Source organism: Syzygium oleosum, unplaced genomic scaffold, assembly GCF_021117445.2.
Source record: "Syzygium oleosum isolate NSW1041296 unplaced genomic scaffold, Sole_v2.1 Sole_v2.09, whole genome shotgun sequence".
NCBI lineage: Eukaryota > Viridiplantae > Streptophyta > Magnoliopsida > Myrtales > Myrtaceae > Syzygium > Syzygium oleosum.
In genome coordinates, this window is record NW_026607493.1 from 7,806,953 (window position 1) to 7,827,193 (window position 20,241).

At 41.1% G+C, this 20,241-nt stretch overlaps 3 protein-coding genes across 4 annotated transcripts; 2 read left to right on the forward strand and 1 right to left on the reverse strand.

Annotated features, from left to right (window-relative positions):
- Positions 1-626: 626 nt before the first annotated feature.
- Positions 627-4,786, forward strand: LOC115691762 (phosphatidylinositol:ceramide inositolphosphotransferase 1). Its single transcript, XM_030618493.2, has 12 exons — positions 627-1,050; positions 1,196-1,285; positions 2,125-2,211; positions 2,294-2,362; positions 2,714-2,794; positions 2,955-3,026; positions 3,164-3,224; positions 3,309-3,411; positions 3,874-3,969; positions 4,059-4,105; positions 4,201-4,325; positions 4,421-4,786. Exons 1-12 carry the CDS (start codon positions 1,018-1,020, stop codon positions 4,499-4,501), a joined length of 945 nt encoding a protein of 314 aa, XP_030474353.1. The 5' UTR covers positions 627-1,017; the 3' UTR covers positions 4,502-4,786.
- A 3,801-nt stretch (positions 4,787-8,587) lies between these two features.
- LOC115691754 (serine/threonine-protein kinase BSK6-like) lies at positions 8,588-15,581 on the forward strand. 2 transcript variants are annotated; one of them, XM_056314643.1, is made up of 10 exons: positions 8,588-8,785; positions 8,869-9,110; positions 9,219-9,354; positions 9,660-9,793; positions 9,868-9,973; positions 11,034-11,119; positions 12,417-12,605; positions 13,110-13,271; positions 14,610-14,723; positions 15,111-15,581. In XM_056314643.1, exons 1-10 carry the CDS (start codon positions 8,689-8,691, stop codon positions 15,351-15,353), a joined length of 1,509 nt encoding a protein of 502 aa, XP_056170618.1. In that variant the 5' UTR covers positions 8,588-8,688; the 3' UTR covers positions 15,354-15,581. The 2 variants fall into 2 exon arrangements, with proteins under 2 accessions (XP_056170618.1, XP_030474342.1); XM_030618482.2 differs by having other exon boundaries at positions 8,589-8,785; positions 8,872-9,110.
- A 90-nt stretch (positions 15,582-15,671) lies between these two features.
- On the reverse strand, positions 15,672-19,496 carry LOC130134553 (uncharacterized). The gene is made up of 2 exons (XM_056314644.1): positions 18,683-19,496; positions 15,672-16,271 (listed from the first exon to the last, which is right to left on the reverse strand). Exons 1-2 carry the CDS (start codon positions 19,144-19,146, stop codon positions 16,031-16,033), a joined length of 705 nt encoding a protein of 234 aa, XP_056170619.1. The 5' UTR covers positions 19,147-19,496; the 3' UTR covers positions 15,672-16,030.
- Positions 19,497-20,241: the final 745 nt, after the last annotated feature.

Here is a 20,241-nt window from a genome sequence, read left to right on the forward strand (position 1 = left end):
CCACTTACGTAATATATATTATACATATATATATATCGACAAATAAATTCACATATAATTCATTGAAATTCAAACAACATTTTAAAGCCCGGCAAGAAGAGCAAAATGTTACTTTTTTGCCTCCTTAAAAGCGAAATCAAGCAGGCACATTCTACTATTATTTTTTTTTCTTCTCAATGGTCATCATCACAACTCAAGTAGAGCTTTTTATTTTTAGTTTCGAGGGGGTGGGGAGGGGGTAAAAACTCAAGTAAACACAAGCGTCCATTTTCCAAAAAAAATAAAAATAAATAAATAAATAAATAAAAACGGAAGTACTTACAAGAGGAGGTCACTAGCGGCGAACTTTCTCCCCCCCCATTTTCCATTTGTCGCATTTTCTTTCATTTTCCCAAATTTCCGTTTTTCCTTTTATGTTTTTAAAATTTTTAGGGGGGGGGTGGGGGCGGTGGGGGGAGATGTTATAAAAGAAGGCCTGCTTTTGTTCCGTGCGCCCCTCCCCCCTCTTATTCCACATCTCCTTCAACCGTCTCTCCGTGTAAAACTCGCGTTTCCTTCAGCAGACCAACACCAAAAACACGCGACGAAGAAGAAGCAGCAGGCCGCCATTGGAATCCCCGACGAGCAGCCTCCCCCCCCTCCGATTCATCACCGCCCAACCCCAGTCGCCGCCATTCTCCGTTTCCTCCTCCTTCGACACAAGTTCCGTCCGTCCTCTCTCGGTCGGTCGGTCGGTCGGTCGGTCCTGCCGCCAGATCCTAATCGCGAGATCGCCGCCTTCCGGCTTGCGATTCGCGTCCGGGGGCGGCGTTTCTTTCCTTTTGGGGCGGGTCGGGGTTTTTCCCGACGAGCGCTTGGGAATTGAGGTCGCGGCGATGCACGGTGTTTGCTGACCTCGGAAACATGGTCGTGACAGCAGGACATGGAACTCGTAGTTAGTTACTGGACCGCGACAGCAGCAGCAGCAGCAGCCGCCATCGGAGGAGGAAGACGGAGGAGGAGGAGAAGGGGAAGGAGATGACGCTTTACATTGGCCGCGAGGCTTCCAAGGTCTCTCTCTCTCTTTCTCTGTCTCTTGCGTTTCTGCGGGATTTCTTGTGCATGTCGGTTCGCGATGGTTGTGGATGTTGGGACTCTGGGATTGACGTGATTTTTATGTGTCTTGCGCGGTTTTGGCCATTGGGTGTTCGAGAAGCTATGGAAGAGGATTTGCGCGGAGATAACCACGGAGATCAACCTCCTCGCGGAGAACTGGAGATACATTCTTGCCGGTCTCATCTTTCAGGTTCTAATCTTCTTCTTTTTTGTAATTGCTTGGCTCTTTGGCGAATCTGATGCCGAAAGCTGTCCAGTTTTTGAACTCGGATTGCGTTGTTGTTGTGTTCCTTTTCCAAATTCTGATCTTCGAATATCCGAAGTCAAAATTTTTCAAAGTTTTGAAGAATATTGGGGTGTTAAAAAGGTATGATTTTAGGGTCACCCTTTTCGTTCAAATCTGGCTGGCGCTCTGTTCGGCATTCCGGCACGAATTGCTCGCGTTTGACCATCAATGTTGCCAGGAATTGTCGACTGGCCTTTTCTGAAAGTTAATGAATGAGCGAGAGAAGCATAGGATTTGGTAATACGTTACAATTGTTTTTTGTTGCTTCAAGGGAACTCCTGTAGTCCATGCTTTTCACTTAAGGGAGAGTCATCTGCTCCCACAAGTGGCGTTCTTCAATGAAAAGGACTTGGTCTGCATGAATCTGAAGTTTCAGTTTCTGGGACTTGTGTTTCTTTTTGGTTTGCGGGATTCCAATTTTGTGTTGGGTCTCAGAGTTCTTATCACGGACATGTTTCCTCTTAGTTGCATAATGCCATACTAATGTATGCAGATTGACAAACTATTGTTTCGTTCAAGCATCGTTTAATGTGGTTAATTCAATTCTCTCTGTTTTAATTGAAATTAAGAAGTCGATGGCGTTTCTTTACGCTCAATATGTTGCTCATCATGGCCATTAAATTTCATTGACTAAAACTCTCTAGAAGAATGTACACTTTGAGTTTTTTTTATTTTTTTTTTATTTTCAACGAGGTTCGATTTCTTTCTTACCTTATTTCTGATGTATTGTTTGTCTGCCACAGTACATACATGGCCTGGCAGCTCGAGGAGTACATTATTTACATAGGCCTGGCCCCACGCTTCAGGATGTTGGATTCTTTCTACTTCCGGTTGGTTTATAATCACTCTGATACAGTATAGTCCTCTGGTTTTACGTATCATGTTTTTTAGAGTGTGTTATTGTGTGCGTAGGAGCTTGGCCAGGACAAAGCTTACATCAGCGAGACTGTATTCACTTTTGTGTTCGTATCTTTCGTATTGGTAAGGTTGTTGTTTTTCAAGTCTGGAGCATCTTGATCTTTTTTTATCCATTTATTCGAAGGTTGGAACTGCTTAGTAATTTGTTTGCATCTCGGGAAGATGCAAAACCGTGCATGCTTAATGGCACACTAGATGAATTATGAATGTTTGTTGCTTTATGCCTTTGGTAATATGGATTCTGATGATTCCCAATATCACTGAGGAGATGTGAATAGATTGCAAATTGTGATTATCAATTGAAAGGAGTATGGAGTGCAATTGTTCTTGTGCATAAATAGATTGAAGAAGGCTAGTCTTTGTTTGGTTTCTTTCATGGTGGATATGAACTAATGTGGGCCATATTTTATGCAGTGGACTTTCCATCCTTTCATTCTGAAGACCAAAAAAATCTACACTGTTCTTGTCTGGTGCAGGGTCTTAGCTTTTCTTGTTGTAAGTGCTGTTTTCATTTAAATCGTCTCATTTACAGTAGCGTGTGCATTTTTTTGGATCGTAAGAGTGATTGGGATTTTAAAAAGGAAAGATCAAGTGGTTAGCTCTTATGGTATTGCTAGTCCTAAACCTATTTTTTATTTTTCGACAAATGATGCAGGCTTCTCAAATTCTTCGGATCATCACATTTTATTCTACACAGCTTCCAGGTCCAAACTATCACTGCCGTGAGGTAGAGTCTCTCATCTTTTATAGAAGTTCGTTCCGGCTATTCACAAATGTTTGTCATCTGTTTGTTATTTGGAGCCTAAGGAATCATTTACTCTGTTGATCGACACTTTACTGACTTCTTGCTGCAACACAATTCAGGGATCGAAACTTGCCAGATTACCTCGTCCTCATAGTGCAGTGGAAGTTCTTCTAATCAACTGTGAGTGACTTCATTTTTATGGGCTTCATAAGCATTATCCTAAGTTGTTAACGTTCTTACTCCTTTTGTGTGCTGAATTTGCAGTTCCTCGGGGAGTGATATATGGTTGTGGTGATCTGATATTCTCATCTCACATGATATTTACCTTGGTCTTTGTGCTCACGTACCAGAAATATGGCACAAAGAGGTAAGGCATTTTAATTCTGGAAGGAATTTGTTGTGCAAGCTGCCATAACCAAATAAAAACTTTCATTTTATTTTTCCGTAGCTACTTTAGTGACCTCGGTAATTTTCTGGCTGGCGTTATGGTATAGCAAATACAATTGCCGAGGGTACAGATGCAGTTGGTTTGTGAGATGTCTGCTCTAACACCAGTCAGAAAATTAGTGGTTACTACAACACTGGGCAGATAAGTAGAGGAATAATTTGAGGATTCGCAATTTTAGTGGGTAGTATAACACTGGGACAGGGAAATGGCCTCTGGATTTTTTGGTGGAAGATGTTCGGTGATGGCTAATATTTTAGTGGATTAGTTGTTTATGAGTCGGATAAGTAATTGTCAAGTATCCTCTAAAAGCCATATTAATGAGTTTTGAATGTGCTACGAACTTGTATTTACATGTCAAATTTATATATGCTTCTGTTGCAGGTTTATAAAGCAGTTTGCCTGGTTGATTGCTGTGGTACAGAGCTTCTTGATTGTTGCATCGCGGAAACATTACACAGTTGACGTTGTTGTTGCATGGTAAAATCCTGTTTTTTTTTCTGTTAGTATCTCTCTTCGGCACTACTGATGCATTTTTGGCTGAAGCTCATATTGTGTTTAATCTGCAGGTATACTGTTAATTTGGTGGTATTCTTCATTGACAAGAAATTGCCAGGTTAGCCTGTGTAACCTTTGCATCTGTCGTGTCTTTTAGCAATGCAATAGGGCAGTAGTTAGATATTAATGATTTTTTTTATTTTCTTCGTGCAGAACTTCCTGACCGGACCAGTGGCTCATCACTATTCCTACCAGTGAGCACCAAAGAGAAAGATGCTAGAAGCAAAGAAGAGAATCACAAGCTCTTGAATGGGAATGGTGGAGACCCTGCTGATTGGGTAAATTCAAGTGAAAAAAGGCTTAATCTTCAATCTCCCGACTGCATGTATTGTCCATTAACTGGAATTGACATTTCCTCTTGATCTTTGTTCAGAGGCTGAGAACACAAGTCAATGGCAAGATTCTGGAAGATGGCAATGCTGTCCTTGCTGATAATGCAATGAACGGTGCGTAGATTATGGAAAGCTGCCACTGGAGCCAACTTGAAGACCTCCAGCGCCTGGTGGTGATGAAAACCCTGAAGGCATGCAGTTGATATTGCAGCGTGGTCGGCTCTTATTTTGAAGATGGGTAAACATGATTCTTATTGTAGTGAAGATGGAATTCGGCTTAAGCTTTTATGTTTTGGCCGTCGTGCTCTACAATGCATGGTTTAAGACCATGGCATTCACATTGGAAATTTCAGCAATCTTATGTCCATTTCTCAATCCAGTGAAAGCATCTTGGTTTTTTACTTCCACTGGCACTGTTTTGACGTGGGTGAAAATTCTTTGTTCGGACTTGTATGGCGGTTATCAATACCATATCTCTTACGCCGAGACCCGGGCTAATGACAGATGCAATAAAAGACTTACGAAGCGAGAAAATGTACATAGATGCAATTCTCAGAACTTCAACTTTTAATTGTTAGTGCTGCCAAAAATTTTGTCAGATAGAGGGGAAACAGATCAGCTTCTATTTATAACTGTGGATCACGTCACATCCACTTTTTGTGCTTGCCATTGATTGAATGTCCTTTTGCCTATGGTAAGTTTTTAGCACTGAGCAACGAGCATCCCCGTACCACATGCCATAACAGGTGGTGAATTTAAATCTGTACTATGTCTGTCGTCAGTATCTTTCTTGATTTTATATGTGGTTCCCCAAACCCATCTTTAGACGTTTCCGGTTATAGTTTAGTTCCTGTCATGTGGAAAAGTTTTATGAGCGACCTTCACTCGTAACCGAACGAAATGCTTATGCTGCAATATTCAAAAGAAGAGACAGAGATGGTACAGCTAATGTTGGTGTGGCCATGTGGGCATTACATGGGAGTGCTGGCAGGCAGACAGGACACAGCCCGACTGGTCCCATGCTCGCTTGTCCATCTTTGTGGAAAAGAAGGGGCTCAGTGGGCAAATGCCCCCACCACCTGCGACTCGCAACATGCTGAGCAAAGATCCTCCCCAGTCCCCCACCACTAACACCGTTGGAGTTGCACAATCCAAATGCAAATTCAAATGAAAATTCGTGGAGAGAGAGAGAGAGAGAGAGAGATGCCTTGTCTGTCTGTCTGGCGAATCAAGTGATTGTCACGAGTTATAAAGGAGTCATTGCCATGAAAAGAGGGTAATGCCCTAATGTTCCAACCTCAGTTACTTCCTTTTCTCCGTGAAAGAGAGTCTCTCTCTTTTGCCTCTTGTCGCGACCCGCCACACCTCTTGTCTGCGGTGTACCATCAATCATCATTAACTTACATGTTCCAACACATCCCAAGAGTTGTCGACCGACGTGGTATGCGATTGATTGGGATCCAGAACAACATTCACGCGCTTGAGGGTTGTGTGTTTCGATGTACCTCGAGAAAGAGGGTTTCCATTTGTGGTTTTGTAGAAGTCTAGGGGCAGTTAATGCTCACCCCTCGAGTGCCTCGTTCTCATTCATCTTGTAAATGAGAAATTATTGAGAAAAATGACACATACAGGCCCTGAACTTTGATTCAATGTGTAATTTGATCCATAAACTTTTAATTTGTTCAATATAGTCTATGAACTTTAACCTAATGTTCAATATGGTCGATGAACTTTTTGTACATGTTCAATACAGTCCTTGAACTTTATAAAAATATTCAATGTAGTCTTTCTATTAATTTAAATTCAGGGACTATATTGTATACTTTCATATAGTTCAATGACTAAATTGAACATGTATCAAAAGTTTAGGGACCACATTGAACATTGGCTAAAGTTTAGGGACTACATTGAACAAATTAAAAGTTCATGGATTAAATTGTACATTGAGTCAGAGTTCAGAGACTATTTGTGTCATTATCCCAAATTATTGCACATCGAGTATAAGTCCCTTTGCATGAGTTGTATTTGTAAGCATGAGTAAAAGAACAAGAGTGTATTCCCCGTATAAGATACAAAAACTTTCTTTTCCTACGTGAATAAATATTTTACCACCAATCGAAACAAGTAAGAAGTGCAGGTTATTTCAATAGCACTTCTGGGCCTTATCAGTTTGCCGTGGCCCATGCAGGTTATTTCTGGATGTCAACACTGAGTAAATCATTGCTTGTATTTGTATTACAAGTGTGAGAGAGCAAAGCAAGTTGGTGTGTGCTGTTCTTGTTGATTAGGGCCTAACTCCATTAACCATGATATGATCATCGACCTAAGTTTCAAATTCAGGTTCCACATAAGCATTTGGGATAAGGTTGATTTGCAAAATCATTGTACTAAGTGATGAGGCCAATTACTAATCCGTATTTGAATGATTGTGTCGTATTCAATGGTGAATTAAAGCTTACCCTATTACGTGATATACTAATTTTGTAAAGTCAACCGTAGCATACATCAAATTGTTCTTACATAGATAGAAGCTCACTTCATTGCGTCATTGACAATGGGAGAAATTGTCCAATTAGTTATAAATCTATTGTATGGAAACTAATTCTTTCCTAAACTTTTCAATTTTCTCATTTTAGTTTTAAACCTTCGCGAGAATTCTGATATAATCCTTTGCCAATTTTTGCAAGAAGTTGCCAACATGGCGGTACGCCACGTAAGATGATCGGCGATAATTGGACCATCACGTTAGCAAGGTTTGATTTCACGCAAAGATTTAGCACTAAATTGACAAAATTGAAAATTTTAGGACTCAAGACATCCACGCAATATGTTCTAACCGATCCGGTCATTTTCCCATTGACAACGCATAGCAAAAGGCTTGTTTTCAATGTAAAACAAGCATTATTAGTGACAAGATTCGACTTTACACATTTAATTTCTTAAGTAATATATATATATTATATATAAGCTGCAGAAATGGTCTTTGTCTAAGTAACGTCGGTATATAATAAAATATAAAGGGTGTTGGTAAGATGGTGCAAATAAGAGGAAAAGGAGGACGGGAAAAGAGAAAGGAAAAGAAACGTAAGGACCTCGCCAACCTCGAGAATGTTTCAACGGTCAAATGTCGGCATCCTCGGTCAACGGGTCAACCTTCCCTGCAAAAATCAAACCCTTTTTTCGCAAATTTAGACGCGGTCATGCATTCCAATTTTTTTTAGTGTTTGGTCCCTGCCCGTGACATTAACCCGCCAAGATAAGAATATAACCGATTTGGACGTTTGTATTGAATAGACACTGATTTCCCACGCCTTAATTTGACTCCTCGTCTTACCTTATCCTCGTCAAGTATAAATCAATAATGATGGGTCATCGGTTTGGTTTAACACGGTATCCCGGTTGCTTGACTTTGACCCACTCCGTCACATCTTTTGCCCATCCCCCCTTCTATTTCGATGAAACCCCAATGCCCTATGTAGCAAATTTTTCATACGAACTAACGTGATTTGACGACCGCGCGAAAATGGGTACCTGCAAATATGAAATTAAACATAAATCAGAAAGGGTTTAAAGTGCTCAACGTACAATGTTTTGCGACGGCACGGATTCATAATCCAAAACCGACAAGTGAATATGAATCGTCGGCGTCACTTTTATTGCAAAACCTCCTTTCGATCAGATAGCATTGATTCAAATAAATGAGGAAACACATGAAGGGCCGGTAAAGTCGAGAGATCAGCTTGACCCTCGTTACCTTTGTTTCCCATGAATGCCATTACATTGCCAATCTAGAGCGAAGAAAGCGATGCGATTCAAATCACACTATGAAATAGCGTAAACTAAAAGCAATGACAAGTAAACTTAATTACATGAATTGACATCGCGCGATTTTTCTCTGACAGCTAAGAAGAGATAATTCAGTTCATAAAACGACGCCATGTTGTTTAACATCATATATGGGGACAAAACTAACAAGGGTTGGAATTTTCCCCCCACACACACACACACACACATATATATATATATATATATATTAATCAGTCTATTGTGGGGAATGTATGTTTAGAAGTTCGATTGAAAAATATGCCTGCAATATTAGTTATGTGACTTTTTTGGGGGCAATTATATAAAAATAAAAGCTTTTGAGCTCTCTCTTTATGATAATTAGACCATTTATAAGGGGCCCAGTAGGAATTAGACCAAAGTTCCGATCCCAAAGACCAAAAACAGTAGGCACAAATTGATCCGAAAAGAGCGCGCGCAACGCTGGCCGTCCGATCATTCCGTAGACCGTCAATTCAAATCCCCAATGGGAGGTCGTTGCTCCAAATTCTCCCCCTGCTGCTTCCCGCCACCGCCGCGCCTCCGGCCGCCCTCCGCGCCTCCGTCGTCCTCCGATCTCCGCCGTAGCTGCCTCCCCTCCCTCCCCTCCATCTTCTTCGATTCTTCATCTCGTGTCGAACGTCAGCTCATAAATATTCTTTTTGAGCAGAGAACGGGGGCGAAGGCGAGCGGGAATCATGCCCGAGCTTCAGCTTCACCGAGTTCCGCCTCGAGCAGCTCGAAGCCGCGACGTCCGGATTCTCTCCGGAGAACGTCGTGCGGGACGCCGACCGCGGGGTGCTCGGGGTGCCGGGCGACGTGGTCTACAGAGGCGAGCTCGAGGACGGCCGCTCGGTCGCCGTCAAGCGCTGCGAGAGGGGCGCGTGGCCCGATCCTCAGGGTTTCCTCGTGCGTTTGACCGCTTGAACTCGGCTCCCTGTCAGATGTTGTCCGTTTAGGTTTTTTAACTGTAGTGATCGATGAGGCGCGGCTTGAATTCGGAGGTGACTTTTGCAGGAGGAGGCGAAATCGGTGGGGAGCTTGAGGAGCGAGCGCCTGGCGAATCTGATAGGATGCTGCTGCGAGGGCGATGAGAGATTGCTGGTGGCTGAGTTCATGCCCAATGAGACGCTTGCCAGGCATCTTTTTCTCCGTGAGTCTTTTTCTTTTCTTTCCTTTCCTTCTGCTTTAGAAGATGAGGAGTAATTGACTGGTGATGTCCATGTGAAGTCGAGTCGTCCCGTGATATCTCTTAGTAACGAGTTATGCGCACGGATCGGCATATTTTACCTCCCTGCGTAGGATTCCTCTATTAATCTGAAAAATGATTTCGTGTAGAAAAGAAGAAACGCGGTTGCAGTTGAATCGCCAGTGCTGTTCTTCAAGCAAAGTCATTAGCTTGAACATGACTGTTTGTTGTGGTTTCTGTTTGAATCTACAATTTTGTCATTGATCTAGGGAAGACCCCACCGATGAAATGGGCAATGAGACTGCGGGTAGCCTATTATTTGGCACAAGCATTAGAGTATTGTAGCAGCAAAGGGAAGCCATTGTACCATGATTTGCATGCGTACAGGGTTTTGTTTGATCAGGTATTGGTATTTACGCAGCTTCGCCTCTGTGTCATGCATTAAATTCTCTTCTAAATGGCTTGATATCATGGTAGGATGGCAATCCCAGGTTGTCCTGTTTCGGCCTTGTGAAGAACAATGTAGATTGGAGGAGCTACCGCACTAAATTAGCTTTTCCATCCCCTGAATATTTCAGAACAGGTGGATACTCGACACACAAGTATCTGAGTTATGTTGCTACTCTTTGTGCCATTATTGAGCGGGTGGTAGACTTTGGCCAACTATGAACATGGTCTAAATCTTTTCTAAAAATTAAGAATTCTCCGTTTCATTCATTTCTTCATTTTCATGGTGTGGCACTTTATCATGCAGCATAAGCAATGGTTAAAGAGAAGATACAATACGAAAATTCTTCAAGGAGAGAGTAGTTGCTTCTTAGTTTAGGGCAATTTGTCTATGTGGAGTGTCTTCGCCTAGGGCCTAGAGATGATTGATGTAGAAGATCCCTGCATGATTGCTTATGCCGATAAGTGCGCTACCGGATTTGAAACTCTTGGGTTCCAATCTGGCGAAAGTTATATCTCTCGTTTCCAAGATACAAAATGAGAGCAATTCTCACTTAGAAATTGTAAATTTAATTGTGCTGACTGTACTCTACGTATGGTTCAACAATTGGAGCTTCTTTTGGATGCAAAGACTTCTTTATCAGTAGTAATTTTGTATACTTCTTCATGGTATTCAAATGACACCCTGTGGATTTTAAGACAGAATAATCTTCAGACTTTCACGATCTTCTTTCCCTTTTTCACAAAACACAGTTTACACGGAGGGCACCAATCAACTGTGTGCCAACCCAAGTAAATATGCTTCCAACAATTGGGAAGATAGTATTGGTATATAAATTGGAACTTTACTTGGTGTCTGTTTTTAGTTAAGTCATCTTGGTAAGCATTAATCCTGAAAATATGGAACTACTTAGTTTTATATCTTGGATTTGTCCTAAAATTGATATGGTACTGCACAAGTGATGTTTACATGTCTTAATCATAAGCAAACAGCTGTGACCTTGACATGAAAAATATTAACAAAGAGCGAAATTTTACCGCTGATCTTGACAGGTCTAAATTTCTTGTACTGCTGTGATTTTGAGTCATTATCTCCATATCAGGATTTGCTAGGAAGCATTTTTGAAATTTGAAATGAGCTTGTTTGCAAAATGGATCTAAGTTATAACTACCAGAAAATGACCTTATTTTGGCAGGTACGATGAGTGCAACAAGTGCGATTTACAGTTTTGGTACCATGTTGCTCGATCTACTTTGTGGCAAAAACATTCCGCCCGCACATGTATGTCTCATTCAGATATTTCAACTGCAAGTGGAAATTTGTACTACTCTGCACACTTTGTATTTTGTAAAGAATTTGGCTTATATAAGCAATAGTCAAGAATCACTCTTAATCAGAAGATTACAGAATTAAACTTATTCATTGGCACTCAGCTTCAACAATTCTCAAGATTCAAGACAGGCATACCTATATGTGCATTTGTACTATATGTAACGTTTGTGTATGTTATAGTATAATCTAAACTAAGTACTACATGACTAAAATCTACAAATTACAGGCACCTATAGCAACATATATAAGGCCACTGCGTGATGTAGGCTTCCCTTATACACATACATGCACAGTAAATGAATACGCATGTTTAGTTGTACCTCTGCATGAGCACTTAAATAAAGACAATGCCTAGTCCTTCACCTGGGGTGCAAAATTGAGGATTCAACCAGATTTACATCTCACCCTTATCATATAAAGCAGCTGCTTCAGCCAACTAGAAGATCAGTGGTGTTTGAATATCAAAATGTTATGCCTAGCTAATACCAAGAAGCCTTATCTGTAAGATTTGGTCACTTATCATGGGCATCAAATGATGTAGTTAAAAGTTTGATGTTGTCTTGAATTGGAGTATCTAGAATTCAAGATATTAATAATATGAACATCTTCTTTAAGCTTTGATAGAGTGATTATGGGCCTTCCATAGTGTCTTTGCGATCTTTCTTTTGAATACAATCTTCAAGGATACCAGCCATAGTGAGCTGCTATGCTTGTTTCTCCTAGAAAACATTTGCGTATCCTACCATCTTGTAAGAAGTTGCCATGACACATATAGCCAAGAAGATGCAATGAAAATGCTGGCCTAATTATCTTTTCTGCACGGTAGACAATCTAGTTCCTCTTACTTCTGGATATTTATGTTAATCAATATGCTTTATACATTGTTGCCCCATTCATGTCAGCTTGATTTTTTTCGAAAAGATGGAGCGATCCTAACACTCATTATCTTTATACACTTTACTTTATTTTTGCGTCTCAAGCGTAAGGCTTCGTTTAAACGCACAAGTAAGTGTTAAATGATAAGGGTTTTGTTAACGAGGCACTATCAAATAAGGAAACCTTATAGTTTCCAATGCATTGATTACACCATGTATTATGCATAATCAGTGCTTTGAAAATTGAATTATTCCAAAAAAATTATACCTAACAAATGCTTCAGGGGCACTAGTTGAAAACACTCGGATAATTAAAGAACGACTTGCTAGACAATTTAAATAACCACTCTCTCCCTTGTTTCACTTTTCAGGCGCTTGACCAAATACGAAGCAAGAACTTCTTGATGTTAATGGATTCTGCTTTGGAGGGTCAATTTTCGAGCGCAGATGCTATTGAGTTGTTTCGCTTAGCTTCCCGTTGTTTGCAGGATGAAGTTCGTGAGAGGCCAAATGCCAAGTCACTTGTTACAATTCTGAGATCACTACAGAAAGAAGCAGAGGTATCCAGAATAGTTCATGTTCTTCTTTCTCTTATCAGGGTTCTTAAACATATAAAATGCCACACTTAAACTCTTAAAGGTGTTCGACCAAAAAAAAAACTGTCAAAGGTGTTATGCAGTTGAGGCATTCATCTGCTCATAATTCTCTTTTCATCAGTATTTTATTCAAAAATCAGCTGGGCTATCCCTTCATGCATGACTCTTCTTGTTCCGTCATGAACACAGTTCACATCATAATCAACATGAACTTCTTAGCAGGACCAAATTTCTGCTCAACCTGATATGTACATAAATTGAAGAATGTAGTTATTCAAATTCTACAAATCATTCTTGGATTATAGTTTCCTGCTTTGTTTAGGCCAAGGTGCTTTGTACTCGTTTCTTAGTGCCACGCCTTTCTGAATGTATTAAGCTTACAAGTATGTTGATTGCAGTAGTAGATACAACACTCTTGAACAGATGAACTTCTTCGAAGGAGTTACTTATTGATCAGTGAAAGAGCAGGTACCGTCACATGTTCTGCTGGGTGTCAAAGAGGAAGTCTCCATAACAGAAGCACTTGTTCGAACACCCTTAGGACAAGCTTGTTCTAGAATGGATCTCACTGCCATTCATGAGATCCTGGAGACGAATGGATACGAGGATGACGAGGGAATTGGCACTGAGGTCTGTCTTTGTTCTTTCATACTTTTAATTTTTCCTAGATGGAGTAAAGTCGTATCATAATTAATTTGTGCACTAGGATCAATGTACATATAATTTGTCTTTAAAAGGTAAAAGGACAGAAATTGGGCGCAAACCGTCCTACTTAACTTTGATAAGGAATCTTGCCTAAAAACCGACTTTCATAAGAAGAGGGAAACGTCTGTTTTACTCTTCCCTGCCACAATTGTGTTTTAGAAAAACGTGTTCATCAGAAAACAACTTCGATGGAGTTAGAACCAACGGGGCAGAAGAAAAGGAGAAATATGTAAACAGGTCTTTGATACTGAACTAAACCAAACTAAATTTTGATTATTCGATTCAATTTGGTTCCAAGAGAACTAAACCAATTGGCTCACTTTTTTTTTTTCCAAAAATTAATTTGATTAGATTGTAAAAATCGTATTAGTCCTAGAACAGTAACGGATACAGTTGGACGGTGGCAAACGGCCAAAAAAAGAAAAAGAACTGCAAGAGAATGTCGAGATGGTGACAGAAAAACTTCAAAAAGTAGGCAAAAATTTAGGAAAGTGGTCAGGAAGAGGCTAGAGCGGTGGATTTTTTTACTGATAAATTGCCATGGTTCTCCTTTAAATCTTAACTTAATTAACTCTGGAAAACCTTTTGAACAACCCCCTTCACATCAAAGAAACATGTAAAGGCAAATAAAAAAGTTCGGCTTCTTGGCGGCTTGGATCTCCTTCGGAAAAAATAAGATTGTAACAGAATGGATGGCCATGAAATGGTTCGGTTTGGTTTGTGAACTGATTTTTCCAAATGTCCTCTCTGAATTGAACGGAATTGAAATGAAAATCATAGTTCGGTTCAGTGTTCAAACCATATTATCTCAACCATAAGTGAATAAAAACAGAAACCTCCCTCCTCATCCCTTTGTTCCAAAATGCATTTGATAATTAATAAATTTCTGAACAGCAAGAATTCCTTTCTGTATAAGGAAGGTGCTATTAGGTTTGGATGTCAAATTGATCTTCTATTAAGTGAGCTGCCTTTGGAACTACTATTGGACTCAGACAGTACAGGCTGAAGTCAATTGTTGCTCAGAAAACTGGTGCAGCCATATTTTTTTTTTCTTTTCCCGCCGATAAGTGATAAGTTTGTCATTACAAGTCTGACTGTCAAAGCAATCGGCTGTTGATAATTCAATTGTTCGATTACCATGTAGAAGTGAAATTTATTTCTTCCTGCATGTTGATGTTGTCTCTTCATTAAAAAAAACAGAAATGTTCTTTCCTTCACCATGATCTGACTCTTAACACATTTCAAATTATTATCCCATTGCAGTTATCCTTCCAGATGTGGACTAAGCAATTGCAGGAGATCTTGAATTCTAAGACGCGTGGAGATGCTTGTTTTAAAGCTAAAGAATTTGCAGCTGCCATCGATTGCTATACACAAGTGAGTCTTGTATTAAGTTGGTGTAGCTTCACGAACGTGAGAAAACTGGGAATTATCTACTTGTAATGCATACTTACCCCAGGGTTAGATTCTTGTAGATTCATACAAACAGCTTACTTCTGTGTATATTATCTAGAACAGGCCAATACTACCTAGAAGTTCTCAGACAACAAATTTGCCATATACAATCTAATTTATGTTGAATAGTGGGCGATTTGCATATGGTAGAAGCCTAAATATCTAGTTACGGATCCTTACCAAAAAAAAAAATATCTAGTTACGGAAGGTGTAGTCCAGTCTAATGCGAATGGGCTTCTACTGGGTTCCTAGTTCCTGTAACTGTCAACAGAAGGAAGTTTCAATGTTGCTTCTTGTGTTCTCGTGCAGTTCATCGAGGGCGGTTTGCTGGCGTCGCCTACGGTCTACGTGAGACGGTGTTTCTCGTACGTGATGAATGACATGCCAAGAGAAGCTCTTGGCGATGCTGTGCAAGCCCTGGTGATTTTCCCTGATTGGCCAACGGCTTTGTACCTTCAAGCTGCCTGCCTGTTGAGGCTTGGCTCAGAAGATCAAGCCAACCAGTGTCTTAGAGATGGTGCAAGTTTAGAAGCTAAAACAAATAGACATTGAAGAAGCATATGTTTATCATTTGTTTTGTTAGTGCTTATTTTGTGTTTTCTTCTTTGTCTAAAGTCGCATCAATCGAAGTCATTGTCAAGTCAGTTGTCTGAGGAAGATGGTAGGCTTCATCCAATTCATATTGTGATCTCTTATGTTATCCATAATGTTTCATCAACTAGTCGATGATGAATGACAAACTCGGAAAATGATACAAAATGCTACTACTGCTTCTAGTTAGATCAATGAGGCACTTCGAGAACACTAGATCCTCTTTTCTCTAACTCCTACCAGATATAGAGTCGAAATCCAGAAGCACACAAACTGAGGTTGCGGAGAAAAAGAGCACAATACTCTGCAGAATGTTTTGTGGAGATATTAATCCTATTTACAACTCCACCCAATACTCAAATCGGGTTTACAGTGGAAGTAGATGAAGATTGAACCCTGATGATTACGAACCTATAAATTATGGGGGAACTCGCATAGATGAATAAGTTGGACAAGTATGAACAAACACATGAAATCACATGATGAGCTGCGTAAACACCGAGAAGCTCATGGCTAATCTATACTCAAGCACCAACTACCTGGAAACGTGCCCTGCAGGCTCCTTTACAACTCTGTCTCAATCTCTTTGTCCCTTTTCTTTGTACTATGTACTTCTTGAAAGAACCAGATACATAAATTCACGAGGATGGCATTCTGAAGTGGAACAGCCATGATATGACAAATGCAAATACCATGCAAGCGAGCAGAAAATTTAGTAGTCGATGGCCATGCCAGAAGCTTCGGGTTTCAGAAGGAGGTATTGGGGCCAAGACTGCAGACGCAGCCGTGGCACTATGGGTTTCATTTGACTGCTCTGTCGCCTCTATCTCACTTGCACCAGACACATTACGTGCAATGGACTGGCAGATCTCACAGGTCCTGTAATACGCAGAATGATATTGAATGTAAATGCAGGTAAAGAGCAGAAAATAGCAGAACAAGTTTACCAGGCTGGGCAAGCTCAGTTTCGCATGTCATTTTGAATAGAGAAAGCTTTTGAAGAGTTTAAAATCTATCCAAGAGCACTACACAACACACCAAAGAAGGCCTCAAAATTACAGAAACACAAATTAGCAAATTTCGTTTTCAATCATTTAGGGAGACAAATGGTCCTTGGAGTTTGGAAAAAGAATTATCAAGTATAATGACAGTGCAGTAAATTCAAAATCTTCGAGTAATGCAATCATAACAAATAATTAGAATCAGAACGACAATTCACCATAGGCCAATGGATAAGCCAAGTAGATATTTGATGTTTCAAGAACATAGAGATTCTTGTAATACACAGTATTACATGGACGAGACAGTGTAGAGTAAGTGTAAGTTTCTGATCGTGTCCCAAGAATGGTCTAGGTTGGCTTAAGAAATGGCACACCAAGGTTGTCATAATACAGAACATCATATAAAAGAGACAATAGATAATTGAAAGTTTCTGATAGCGTGAGCCAAAGAACATACTAGGTTGGCTTCTGAAATGCCATACCAACACCGCAAGATCCTTGCAACGCACTTGTGACATAACACACTAACAAGTGCCAGCTCTTGCAGAGTCTACCGTGGTACAATGGCCTAGGCTTGCGTTGCGAGATAAAAAGGTGCAAAAATAAATCCTTACTGTTTCAGTCCCTATTGAACTCGATCTCAGATTGCCTAAAGGACATTATGCATCAAACAGATTGATCTGATTCAGTATGGCAACGTGGGCAGGGGGAGAAAGAGAAATGGCCAAAGGAAAAAGTAAGGATAAAAATACACTTCTGTTTTCTTTCTGAAGCTCAAGGTAGATCGGCTCTCAGATCGTTTCTATCTTTTTCTTTTATAAGTAGGCTCTCGCATTGTTCTATCTTGTCACTCCTTTTTCCCTTTTCTGTCAATTTGCTGTGCTTCAGTCAGAACCAGTCATAGTGAAACCTTAAGTGATGTCTTTTCACAAGTAAAAGGAAGTTCTGCAACAAACATGTGGTGATTCCTTTCCTTTTCAGTGCCAAGGGAAATAGTGGCAACGGTATATAGAGCCTAGTCTGGACTACTCCAGTTATATAACGAAAATGGAATGAGGAGCATCGTTAAAAAACATTATGGCATGAGCAGGCTGCTTCAGATTGTTAAGTGGGAACGGTACAAGTGAAGTAGCTAAATTTAGGAAGTGCATTAGAAGTCCTAAAACATTTGTGTGGAGAGTAGTTCAGTCCTAAAACTATTCAATGGAAAAATTAAGTCTTAAAACTAATAACAAAATTTCAATCAAGTCCTTTTGTAAAAAATTTGACGAAATTCCTTTGGTGGCTATGCCATTCACTGCCAGTCGCACTGGCATGTAAGATTTCCATTAAATTGATTGACAAAGTTAAACAGAAGGACTCAATCGATCATTCTTCTAAAGTTTTAGGCCAAAGATCACTCCATCAGAAAATTTTGGGACTGAGTTGCGCCAAATTTTGAAATTTGCCATGCACTTAAATAGTTTTTTTTTTTTTTTCAATTATGGTCCAGAGTCACGCTTCAAACAAATACTACCGAGTGGAAAAAAAAGAATTGATTTGTGCAAAGCACAAGAGGTCATGGGATTCTCCGCAGACATTCAAGAATGCCAACTGCTATCAGGAGCTGCCTACAGAAACATTAAACTTCTGCAATTTAAGCAAGTCCTGAGGAGAAAAGCTGAGAAGAATAGGACATAAGATCATGGATTCTTGTTCTTGGAAGCTAACATAATGAAGCCGCTCTTTATTAAAAAAAATTAAACGTTGCTATGAGATGCAAAGACAAATGCAAATGACTCGCCAGAGAATGAATATGGACCACTAGGAATCAACCGCACTTGTAGTTAAAGCAAAGGACCACAAGAAAGGGGCAACAGTGGAGATTCCAACACAATTCAGGAAAAAGAGATTAGGCAACAAGGAATCATCAGGCCAGATAGACACTTCATCAGGACTCTCTTCTGCTTCACTCTCTCTCTCTCTCTCTCCTACTAACTTTACCAAAACCAGCTCTAATGTCATTTCACTTTGCGTCTAAGTTCATCAAGCCTGCCACAAATTATTTGCATTCAATCCACACTAATTCTTCCATGATGAATGCTCACACTTCAAAATAATAAATCATAATTTGCCGGAAACAAGCGTCGATTGACAAACAGAGACTCGTCATCTAGAACCAAATCCATGTGCAGTATTGTGCGTGCTCAAGTGACATCAATAAAAGCCACACAGAACACGAACCAATTTACAGAAAGCCAGGCATTGAAGGAACCAAATATATAAGCGTGATTGAGTATCGTGACTCACTTGTTGCCCTTGATCTTGAACCAGGTCTCAGCACAGTTCTTGTGAGCAGTAGCCAAATCGTCCTTGCAAGCGCAACCCAATTCAATGGCGACACCGGACTCGTGGCTGTTGCTCTCCAAACCCAAGTGGCAAATCCTGCAATCTCTCTCTCTCTCCCTCTCCGCCTTCCCCAAATGCACCTTCACTTCTCTCTCCACCACCTCGATCTCCACCGACTGCTCCGACCCGGAGGATCGCCCCCGCCCTCCCGAGGCCGTCGCCTCGCGACCCGACGCGCAGGCGAAGCTGCACTCGTCGTAGGACCCGCCGGTGGTGGAGTAGAACGGGGAGCGGCACGAGCCGTCGCCATCGTCCGCGTCTGAGAAGCACGCGCTCCCGTCGTCGTCGTCTTCGGCGCTCGCATCACTACGGCGACGATGACCCCCCTGCTCCAAATCGACGTGGGAAACATCTCCGTCCCTCATTTTCCCGAAGAACCCAGAAGCGAGGAAGTGGACTACGAGCTCCGACGAAGCATCGCGAGGCTTAAAGCTCGAAGCTTTAGCAGCAGCTCGCGCGGATTCGGGGGTTTGGTCCCAGAAAGATTAGATATTTCTCGCTGTCGACGTCCGTTTGGCAAGAGACCGGGACATGCGACATTGTGGGGAAATTTTTACAGCGAGTCACGTTACGGAATGACAAGCCAAAACGTAGCGAGAAAACGATGGAAAGAAGAAGCAAAAGATTGCTAATTTAGACGGGCACTGCCTGATAAAGATGGAGGCTTGGAGGGTGTTGGGGGAGAGAGAGAGAGAGAGACTCTGGTCTTTAGAGAGAGAGACGATGTCTCTGTCCAATTGCAGATCGTTGGAGAGAGAGAGAGAGTGAGAGAGAGAGACTTCATATATGGGAAGGAGGGAGACAACTGGAGACCACAGGACCGGATAAGCAGACGTGAGCTGGGGTTCACTTCGCAAAGGTGGCTCGAGACGAGGCTGTTTCTGCATGTCGTGTAGCACGGGTCGGAACCGTATGATGGAGCAGACCGGGGGACGTTCGGGACACGACCCCCGTTCGGTCATTGTTGGGGGAACAGGAGGTATTCGTGTACGTTTTTGCCACTGTTTCGGTCACGATCGGAAAACGAACTTCTCATCCTTCCATCCCTAAATGCCCACCCCTCCCATGCCTAGACCAGAAAGGGAGACAAAAGATTCTTGAATCGTGCCTCGTCACTACTTCTTTTTCACGAGGGTTGGGCACGGGATGGGCGATATCCCGCTGCCTCTTGGTGCCCGGACCCGAACATGGTGCCATTTCCACCCCCGCGAGAAACCGGCGACGGGGGTTTTGGCGGGGCAGGGAAGCTAATAAGCCTGCCTCTCCCTGTTTATATGTAATTTTTTTAAAAAAATTGTATTTTAGATATTTAGTTGATTGATGTGAATAGTAATTACATATGGTATATCAAAATGTAGATTTGCAATATAGCTCATGATATCGGAATTATCCACTTAAAATTGCAATTAAATCTTTTCGTATCTAAAGTGTACATAGTTATATATATATATATATATATA